Source organism: Cuculus canorus, chromosome 9 (genome assembly GCF_017976375.1).
Source record: "Cuculus canorus isolate bCucCan1 chromosome 9, bCucCan1.pri, whole genome shotgun sequence".
Taxonomy (NCBI): domain Eukaryota; kingdom Metazoa; phylum Chordata; class Aves; order Cuculiformes; family Cuculidae; genus Cuculus; species Cuculus canorus.
In genome coordinates this window covers 21420229-21431427 of record NC_071409.1, presented here as the reverse complement: position 1 = coordinate 21431427, position 11199 = coordinate 21420229, and the positions used below count along the sequence as shown (strand labels likewise).

The window sequence follows — 11199 nt, the reverse complement described above, 5'->3', positions numbered from 1 at the left end:
CCATTTAAAGAGCACATCTACAGAACAGCAGAACAGCTGCTACTGCTACTGGTGGCCCTAACCCTACTTCACCTCTATGGAAATGCTCTTGGGGCTCTTTCCCTTCTCTGCCAGTCTCTACTGTGCCCTATTAAAATAAAGTATGAGTGCACCATGAGGAAAGCTCCACCAAACCACCACGCCTCTGAAAGATCAGTAACTACATTCTAGTTTATTGACTGCAGTCAAGTTTTATTATGCCTCAAATAATTAAATACTGCAACCGTGACATTAAAAATACAGGGCAATTTACCAAAATAATTGTATTCTGAAGATTATGTACATATTATACACTTTACAGTATCATGTAAACTTTTTTTATACATAAGATAAATCTGATTTATGGTAACTAGAAAACCCAAAGTACTTGCTGACAAAAATATTCCTATGAAACATAAGCACTGTGTCTGGGACACTTAGGAAAATTGTAAAGAATGGAAATAAACTATAAAACATAATTGAATTAGTAGAAAAATGAATTAAATTACATTCATATAAAAGTTAAACTAAAAACATCACTATGCGTCATTATTAAAAAAAGGGAAAAAAATCCCCAGCCCTCTCTCCTTTCATATATTAACACACACTTTCATGGGGAGTTACTGTGCGCCTCATTTCCAGCAATGGGGCATCGCCTAGGAAATCCAGATTCCCGTTCTCCTTTTAACATACATTAAATAACTAGTGTCTGTACCAATACAAATATTGTATATAGTCATGCACTGTGATTATGCTCATAGTAGCCTACGAAGGCACAATTTTTGTGTCGTGTTCCCCCCACCCTTACATTCAGCATGCAGTGCTAGAGATGTCTGCTCTTCAAAAAAATCTGTGGGATTTGCCTCTAGTCTGATTTTCACACTAGCGGACATGAAAATCCTTCCAGCATTGACTTAAAAATAAATAAGTAAAAGAAGGTAAAGGCCTTAGTTCAACATCTTGCACCAATCGTGTCAACTCAGTTAAGATGCCTTAACTTTCTCCACGGTCTCCAGAAATCACGTCACTGAGGTCATGCGATTAGATTTCTCTGGTCAAATATTTTCTATATTAACTAGAACAACAAAATTGCTCCTTCTGTAAATCTTCATTCATATGACAGCTGTAGTGTTTTGACTTGGCATAATGGATCTTCAAGTCTAAATTGGTTTCTAGCTCACATCTCATCTCAGCGTATCACCATTTGCATTATCTGCTATGCAGTGCATGTAATTGAAATACCTAGCTGTGCTTATTAAAATAAATGCATAATTTAACTGTATATAAACAGCTGCCAAAATTAACAGCTGCTAACCTGGCTGTATTTTAAAGGCTTGTAAAACTTGCATATTTTGTAACTGTTCTGCACCTACAAAAGGCCTGGTCCTGCAAATAGCTAGGCATGCGCTTATCTGCAAGGATTTGAGGAATCTCATGAGATTATAATGAATGAAAGTACCCGTGGGCCTCGCCTCTACAAGCATCGCAGATTGCACCTTGGAGGGGGAGTAGGGCCATCAGTCACAGAAGTTGTGTCAAGGAAGACAGTGAGAGTTGGAATGACTAATATTGACTGGGTTTAGGCACTAGATAATAGTCTCTCAGATGCTGAATGTATCTTAAGTTAGACCAAACACCTCTATTGACTTGGACAAGGTGAAAATGTATTCCAAAATGGCCTTTATAAAACATGTCCAGAATTACAAACACTTAAACCTAGGTGATGCCTGTTTATGTACAGCTTTAATAGAAAGAAATCCTAATCTAGAGTATCAAAATTCATATAAACATATGAGCATCTAATAAAAAAGTAAAAAGTGTAAAACAAACTTTTCTTTTAAATTAAATATCCTAAAAAAGTTGTTGCTTTTCATTAAAAACAAACAAACAAAAGGAATTTGTGTGCTCAAAAAAAAAAAAAGACAACTACATCTCCCCTCGTCTACGAGTTTTTGCTGCAACAGCTCTGCCTTCCTCCTCCTCATCTTCCTCATAATTTTCTTCATGAACTTCTTTCTGGTTGTTTTCTTCTTGCATTTCTTGCTCTTGATTCACCCCTCCATTATTCTTTTCATCCACCTGATTGGAAATAAAGAAATAATCAAATTTGGTGCAACTGCTAGATTCTTTATAGCTTATTTTGGGGTAATGAGATGAACTTTAGGAAAAGGAAGATGAAAAATGACTTTCAGTTGACAGTTGTTAGAGCTGACAGGCAGAAACAGGAAAAGATTTCTAAGGACCTTCAGGCAGCGAGAATGGATGTGGGAATGGAAGAATGAACAAAGGGAAGCTGGGACACTGAAATTTTAGGTCAATTAATGAAAGCAAGCCACAACAATTACTATGTAATGCCACTGTTATATGATCACCGTTATGTTGAGTGTTTAATCATGTCACTGAGTTTGTGGGTTTACACAGCACTTACATTTTCATCATTTTCACCATATGGCTCTTCAGCATTGCGTTCCAGTTCTCGTTTCTTCTCTTCAGTCAAATCTTCCTGGATCTACAAAGCACAGATGTTCTGTATATTTTCATTTCCTTCAAAAAAGTAGACTATGGCATAAATGTACACATTCTTTTACAGAAGGAAGACTCAAAAGAATGGGAAGAGGGGCCACGGAGAGGTTAAACAAGGAAAGACAAAAAAAACCCCACTCAACAATTTAAGTTAGCATATTTAACTTTTAACTACAATTTTCGCAGACTCTTTCAGTGCCAGCTAACACATTTGTATTTCCATCCCATGCTTTAACTTTACATATATAATTTTCTCCTTGTCCTTCATAGTTAGTGTCATGACACACTAAAGAGTCATTATGGACACTCTCACCCTGCTGTGGACTCCTAGAACTATTTCAGTTCTGATATGCTATGTAGGTATTTAACAGTAACTTTGTCCATGTTTTCCCAGCAGCCGAGATATTCTTCTGCCAACTGCTCCTGGAAAACCAAAAGAGCAAGGGAGGATTTGGAGCAAAGAATAATCTCTTCCAACTCTGTCCCTGAATAGAGGAGCAGGCCACACTGAATCTGTTTTTCAGCTATTAGATAGATCTTGATCTATTTCTTCTTTCTTTTATGTCAGGACTTTCCCTCACTTCCATGTCCTTTCATGGTTAGGTGCAAATTTAAAAGAGGCATGCTTGATTTTCTTTTGGAGAATGCTATTATGCACGTATGCTCCAAATGGTGTCCTGCAAGCTAGCTAAGATCCTTCCTTAGGGCCATACAGCTTTTTCTGAGGACGAAAGCTGTTTCACCTGTCTGGGCAGCATTTGACGCTCAGTGGTGCCACCTTCCCCTGCCACAAAGAGCAAGGATGAGACTGCTACTGTGGACAGAGCTCCAGAATCTGCTATCACATTCTCCTGACAGCAACAGCCTTCTCAACATCTGTAGCAAGAGTATGTTTAGAAGTTGCATCCAACAGGAAGCAAAGCTGCTTGTGAACAAGTTCTTTGGGGTTAGGTATTGCTGCCAGCAGAAGGACGGCCATCAAATGTGGATCACTTTGAGAGATATAAGGGAAAGATATGAACATCTATGTATAATGTTTTAGTCAACCTACTAAAGAAACTACTTCCGATTACAGCACTTGAACTCTTTCTTGACTGCTCATTCAATCACTGCTTACTCTTTAATACTTCCAGTAAGCACACTGGTCATAGTCATTTACGAAACATATTAAATTACTTCCTGTAAGCCAAAGAGTAATTGCCAAAGGTCAACTATTCCCTGTTCCTAATGACTTGGTTCAATTTAAATAAGTATTTTGAACTGGTGAATTCTAAAGTGGATACTAGCTAATCTAGACAAAGTGCTCCCCATAAGGCAGTGGCAAGTAACTGTTTCTATTGCTTTTTGTAAATCATTATGTATTAAGTAGAAAACAGCGATTGATTAGGTATGTATTGAAGAACTGCAGGGCAGCTTATGCTAGCGCATGCATAATGAGCATGCCATTCAGCATAGAAAGGGAAGAGTCCTTTCCCCTCCTCCAGTTCAAAGCAAAATGCTAACAGCTTCCTGACTATTTGACTCCATGAATAGCAGGGGCTTACATAACTCAAATTGCTTAGAAGTAAAGATAAATCAAAGTCGGTGCTACAGCGTAAATAACTGGCCAAGGAAGCAGTCTGCCCAGAACAGCAGTGTGTGATTAGAAATGCAAAGTTAATGAGGTTTTCAGGATTTTTTCCTTGTGTTGTGAATGACTTAATCTTTTCAATTATCACAAAATTAATACCATGTTGCATGGAAGACTAATGAATTGCAGCACACAAGCACGAGTAATACTAAATGTGTCCAGAAGTGGACAGCAGAGTAACAGCAAAGACTTCCTCGGTTTCATAAAGTCAAAGGCATTTGGGTTCATTTTGCAGTTATAAAGGATACCAAGATTGAACACTAGTGGAGGTATGATACCTGAGTCCACCTATGCTATATGTATTTTTTCTTACCTCCTCTTCTCCTTCCTCCTGGTATTGTTCATCCACATTATCTTCCTGTTGGTCAGGATTTCCTGCCATCTGCAGAAAGATCATATAAAAATCTGGCTCCACGTGCATGCCTATTAACTTTAGAAGACTGAAGGTTAAAGCTTCTTGTTCTGGAACTAAAACTTCATGAAAACTGAAGGAACAATAATAGCATAGGAAGTTATAGTGCGTCCATTAGCCTTAATGTCAGCCTGGCTATATGACTGAGAACTGCCCTACATTAAAAAATAGACAGCAGAATGATTATAATAAAATCGCTTCACCTAGTAAAACAAGACTTTCCACACTAAGCAGGAAGGCAATGAAATAGTCAGACCATTAAAGACCAATGTCATAAAAATATAGATTATCTGTGCCTAGGAGTTTACAGTTTAAACACAGCTGAAATGTGCAGCATTAAGTGGAATAGCCATAGAAGGAAAGTGACACCAATGCTTACAGTTGGTTGAACGTTCATAGAATCCTTTGGTTGGAAAAGACCTTTAAGATCAAGTCCAACTGTACCTGCCCACTACTAAACCATATCCTTAAGCATTTCATCTACATGTCTTTTAAACACCTCCCTGGGCAGCCTGTTCCAGTGCCTAATAACGTATAGGTGCTTCCTTTCCCTTTACTGACCACTAGGTGCTCTTCCATTCCTGGATGTCCTTGTTTCTGACTGGTTTCCTTGTGCTTTTCATTTTCATCTGGTAGATTTTCTTCTCTCTCTTGTTCAGCTTCCTCAAATTCATCTTCTCCCTGATTATTAGGGTCATCAGCAGGGTTCACATCTTCCACAGCTGCCTTCTGTTAATTTTCAGAACTGAATGTTAAATACATATTTTTATTTCACAGCCAAATTCCATTTCACTTGAAAGCCACCCTAGCATGGGCTACGTTAGAGACAACCCCATACCCACTGAAACCAGCTGCAACCTCCTGCAGGCATCAGGAGGCCTTAGATCAAACCCAAGCCAATAGAGAAGTGTCAGTTCCTGAAAGAAAAAAGTCCTCCAGCACTGAACACAGACAGAACTGCATTACGGGCACCTGTCTGCTGAAAACCACGTTGAAGATGATGATGACTCATTTCACATAGGCTGTTGAACTCCTTTTGTTTATTTGACTATCTGACAACTGACAATGCCTGATAAGACCTGGTGAAAAAAGATAAGAGCTGAAATGCTCATGGCTCAAAAGAGCTGATGTGATCTTTCAGCACCAGTCTGTCCTGCAATATTGACTTTGCCTATGTTTATAATAAAACAAAACCTTACTTTTCATCATATTTTGCCATTCAGAAAATGAGCATTTTCTTTCTGCTTATCATTCAGTAAAAGCATTTCTGATAATCTTATAGCTGAAAAATTAAAAGTTCCTTTAGAAATATTGACTATACAACTTAACCTGCTGAGGAGGAGGGGAGCAAGGATGATAGGCTTGATGTTCCGCAACACCAGGTAAGATGGAACTGCAGGAAGGCACAGGACTGAATCTTCTGCATCCTAATTTCCGTGCAGTCGGTATCACAGCTGTGTTCAGTGTTGAAGTATGTTCTCTTTCGAGATTTCACATTTCTGTATCTGTACTGACTCCAGCTGGTTTCAGCGGCTATGGAATTGGATCTTACCATCTTAATGACTGACAGTATAAAAAATACCTTCACCACGCTTTTTGACTGAGCACCAATGAGTTACTCCTGTTATTTTTTTGAATCCAAGTTTACCTGCTCAAGTCACAGCTAAGTCCAAATCCTTTATTCCAGCTAGAGCACAGATCAAAGCAATGCAGAAAAGGAACTTGCTTTCAACAAGGAAACTTTTTTTTTTAATTTCTTCCCAAACCAGTAAGGACAATTTAAAATAGATCACAGACGTAGTTTTAAACTGTCAAACTTGTCTTCTGAGCAGACCTCTGTTTCATCCTATTTCCATAATGCGCAATTATGTTAGATAAGGTTCTGTGTTTTCATTTCTGTAACGATTGTAATCTATAGCATCTTAATTCATACTCACCAATTCATCAGCCTGCTGATTTTCTACTTGCTGTTCTGGCTCTTGCTGTTCATTCACATTATTTCGATCATCATCTTCACCTTCTTCCTGGTGCTGATTGTCACGGTCATAAGCTACAATTTTTTGATATTATTATTGTATAACTGCAGTTTCTAGTTAGCCCTTTTAAGAAAGCCTCTTATATACTAGCTTCCATACATGCTTTTAGCAGTAGGCAGCCTTACCTAAAGAGATTACTTGAACAGATAATGCTAACAGTTGCTTTACTGCTACTAGGAAATGGACACTGAAAAATTACACAATTTGAAGAGAACAAACAAAATCATATTCAAAGCCAGGAACACGATCAAGATCCACAAAGCCCTATCCTAGTTAGCTCAATGAAAAGGACATGTTTCCCTTCAGGAATGTGGATATGATCTTTAGTAATATCTCAGTCAGTTCAGCCAGTGTTATTTGAGCTTCTGGTTTTAAATTGCAAGTTTATATTTCACTTGAATACAAACTGGATATGAAATGAATATTAAAATCTCACATGAAAGGCAGTACACAAGGAACCTGTGAACATAGCAGGGACATAAAATTTATCTTACCTCCTTCCTCTTCCCGAATACCTTGCTCTTCTTCCCCTTGTACAATATCATGGTCCATGTTATCATACTGAGCCTGTTGGCTGAGAAAATTAAATGCAAATATATCATTTCCGTTTCAAAAAAGTTTTTACACTTTAATGGACAAACCGTCCTATTGCATCTCTCTCTCTCCCAGCTCCTGCCAGAACGGATTCCAGTTTGGCTTCTACTACCTAATATTTTCTCACATCATCTTCCCTGGGAGAAGATGTACTTTATAGAACAAAGACTTTCTTGTCCTACTATACTCACTTCTGTGCTTGTATCATATGGGATACAATCTTGTATTTTCAGAATTCCTAAAAATAGTATTTACTGTAATCAAAGCACAAATACTATGAACTGGAAATAAAGAACCCCTCAGATAAGGGGTTTTAAAGACAGACTACATGGATCAGTTATTTTGTTAACTACACATTTTTAGCGTTTATCTTGAAAGGTGTTTGCTTGTGTGCTTTTTCTTGCAGGACTGAATATTTTGACCCTAAATTTATGAAAGACTCTCACATACCAAAAGGTTTTTAGAGCACAAGTCAAGTTAATAACTAATATTACAGTGTTTCACCACAGAAAATTGCTTGAGATTCCAAAATATAACAAATTGTCACTAACAATTTTAAACTATGCAGAAGTATAAGGAAATAGGACAGGGAGAGTTAAAGACACGTAGAAGCTACAGTCTCATGAATCTAACTGCATCCACAGTAACTTTATGACACTAACAGGTTGTTGGTTTCTCCTGAAATCAAGTTTTTGTTTCTAAAATAGAAATAACAATAGTCGCTCTTGTCTATAACGTCCTCGTGGAATTACTTAAAAACAGCATCTCACATTTAAGAGGGAACTTTAGCTTAGGTACCTTAAAGCATATCTGATACTGCAGCTTGTCAGTATTACAAGATCATAATTGCTAAGTGGAAAATAATTACTAATTTAAAGCCAGCTTTGAGACAAGGGACATTGTACGCCAAAAGCCTCTAGCCTCCTCCACAGATGTGCACAGCAACACAAACTCATTACTCCAGACTTCAGAGGCTTCCATAGTAAAAGTCAAAACAGAAAAATAAAGGTAGCAATCAGATTTATCCTTGGAAAGAACAAGATGAAACTCTTTGAATTTAGTTTCTGGGCAGTCTAGGTTTATAGCATTAAACCACTTTCTTTCAAAGGTGGTATGCCATAAAACTTAAGAACACAGACCATGACAACCTCACGTAAAAGAATTTAACCTTAGCTGGTTTTTATAGAGTTTTTCTCCTTGTTTTGCCTGTTGCTGCAGCTGAAGCTCTTTTTCTTGAAGCTGTTGCTGCCGTAACAGCTGTCCTCGCAGTCTTTGCTGGTGCAGCGATTCTTGATGTTCTCGTAGCTGATTAGCTTCCTCTGCTCTTTGGGCTGCGAGATGTTGCTGCTCTAGTTGCTGTTCATAAGCTGACTTATGTCTTTTTGTTACAGCTTTTGTTGATGTTACCTGTCAAAGAAATATGTTAGCCATAGATTAATCATAATTCCAATGATTAGAAACAAGCATGCAGAAACCTGTGACAAGAGGAAAAATTAGGCAGATGCTACATGCAATAGGCAGAATTACAGCAAAGTTGTTTTAATTTTTCTTGTCTCTGCTTAAAGTGGAAGTGTTGGGGTATTTGTGGAGGATGAGGAAGGAAGAGGAGATACTAGGCTGGGAGAAGACATGCTTTTCTTGTGTATCGATAATAATACAACCTGCTGAACATATTACCTGTAACAGGAAGTTCTGATCCTGACAATCAAGACAGCAAAAATGCTTCCATGGATTTAACTGGTAATTTCAGTAGGGGTTGCTTCAAGCCTTAAGTGACATACTGCATATTTTTTACAGTCAGCAGTGACTTAAAACATTTCCAGTTTCACTGCTTAACCTGTTGCTGCTGTTCTAACCCACTGCACCTCTCCAACAACAACTCCTCATCACACTGGAGTTAGACAGTTGATCTGCTAGGAGAGCAACTGTTTACAAAGCCTAAAATGATATCAGTAAAATAGCTTTGACTGGAAATCTGATCTAGAATGTAAATCCAGGATTTGCTGGTTTTCTTTAGAGCCGTATAGAGCAAACCTTGCCATTGCTGTGCACTCATTTTCCCCAGCTATTTTAGTCATGTTCACCTTGCAGTTAAAATTTCCTGTCAAACAGCAGCCAACATTTAGATGGAAATGTATTTACAGAAGGTAGATATATCTGACAGAAACGCACTGCAATTTGCTGAGAAGCATCAAATTAAAATTAGTTAGGCAGAACAACTCTCCATCAAAGGTGGTGAAGATAAGTTTCCTTCTACCTTCTTTCCATCAGCTACCACAGACCTCAAATTTAAAGTAGGAGATAGGATTCAACCCAACTGCTCTTTATTTTCCATCTGTTGTTTTTTATCAGCAGAATTAGTGTTCATTAAGCTGCATTTGGCAAGCGTGTTAAAGTTGAGCCTGAATCTTATGCATACAAGTGCTCTGAATCCCAATTTTTCTATAAATACGACAGTTTTATCTAAGAACCAGTGAGTGCTGTGAATCCAAAGCTTTCTATCAATATGACACTGATTTTACCTAGAAACAGGTGAGTGCAATACAGGGCCAACAATGACAAGAGATGCCTCCACTTAAAAAGCAAATCTCATTGATTCGTAGAAAAGAGCTCCATACTTCTGAATGAAGATGATCACCCAACATGTTGGTTTCTTCTTCTTTCTGTTCCTGTTTTCTCCACTCATGGTCTTCTGGTACTTGGTCCTGTTCCTCCTCTAAGTGCTCAGGCTGACCTGCCTGTTCCATTTCTTCCTCTTCAAGTTCTTTTTTGCGTTCCTCTTCAACTTGATCAACGCGTTGCTCATCATCCTCTCCAGCTTCTTGTTGCTCCTGAATATTTAGTTCTTTGACATGCTGGCCCTCAGCCCTTCTTTGCAGATGAAAGGGCTCAGCCTCGTCCTCTTTTTCTTGGGTATTTATTTCTTCTTTAGCTTTTGGCTTCTCATTCTGCAAAACATACACAACATTATGTGTTCACAAAATATTATGGATTTCCAATTTTCAAGAGAGCCAAGGACAAGATATGGATGCCGTTATTCCAGCCTGCAGTAGTGAGGCTGTAGGCATGACAGCCAAATACCTGCTTTGGAATAAACTGCCCCTCCTGCCAAACAGTATGAATACCTGATACTTGGCTCGGCACAGCTGCACAAGGTGTTATACAATTGCATCATAGAGCAGGTTAAGCCTCCTTTTATCTGAACAAACATATTATAGTTCTGTAACTACAAAGGAAGTTTTGTATTTTTACTTCCTGTAGGTTCTGCTGGCCAAGAACTTCTGTAAAACAGAGCTACAACTGATATTGTAACTTCTAGATTTTACCCGCAACTTTGCCTTTTTTTATTTTTAAACATGGGATAGCAAGACAATTTGAAGTGTGCCACTGAAACTTTATAAAACACATAAAAATTTCTTCAGAACTTGTTAAATCTTTAACATGATATCTAAACCTGTAGAGACCACTTATTACTCAAAAAATAAGATTTTTGGCAATGTCTTAAAACAACTTACATAAACCAGCTTTAAGTGCATTTACAATCACATAAGACAAGGTCATCATGAATATAATTTTCCTACTACTCCAAGATTAAACTGTTCATTACTACTTTACTGAAGAATGGACAAATGTGTACAGTTAAATATACACTTCTATTGAAAATAAGCACATAGCTAGTATTTTCCTGAATGAAAGCCATTTCCTATAGCATCTGTAGCCAGTCAGTACTTTATACCTCCTTATGCTCTTTAGCCACAGCTTCATGGTGCATTGGGAGGTCACTGTGAAGAGTCGGTGCTCGCGCTACCACTTGCTCATTTGGTTGTTCTAAGTTCTCAGGTTGTCGGAAACTTGGCATTTTGTTGAGTGTGTCCTTCAACTGTTTGTATTCCTCCACCTGGGACTAAAGTCAACACATTAATTATAGTGTGTCCATTCAACTCCTTAATAAAATGTTGTCACCTTAGAATGAACTTGCTGGCAAG

General features: G+C 38.0%; 1 protein-coding gene across 3 annotated transcripts in view; it reads right to left on the bottom strand.

Annotated features, from left to right (window-relative positions):
• Positions 1 to 224: 224 nt before the first annotated feature.
• GOLIM4 (golgi integral membrane protein 4) overlaps positions 225 to 11199 on the bottom strand; it is a 33893-nt gene continuing 22918 nt past the window's right edge. For all 3 annotated transcript variants that reach the window (XM_054074382.1, XM_054074380.1, XM_054074381.1), the window contains 9 exons: positions 10950 to 11117; positions 9832 to 10161; positions 8382 to 8620; positions 7114 to 7193; positions 6521 to 6633; positions 5145 to 5312; positions 4485 to 4553; positions 2447 to 2527; positions 225 to 2097 (listed from right to left, as the gene is read on the bottom strand). In XM_054074382.1, the coding sequence (XP_053930357.1) occupies positions 1945 to 2097; positions 2447 to 2527; positions 4485 to 4553; positions 5145 to 5312; positions 6521 to 6633; positions 7114 to 7193; positions 8382 to 8620; positions 9832 to 10161; positions 10950 to 11117 (1401 nt within the window). In that variant the 3' untranslated portion in view covers positions 225 to 1944. The remainder of the gene's footprint in view (positions 2098 to 2446; positions 2528 to 4484; positions 4554 to 5144; positions 5313 to 6520; positions 6634 to 7113; positions 7194 to 8381; positions 8621 to 9831; positions 10162 to 10949; positions 11118 to 11199) is intronic.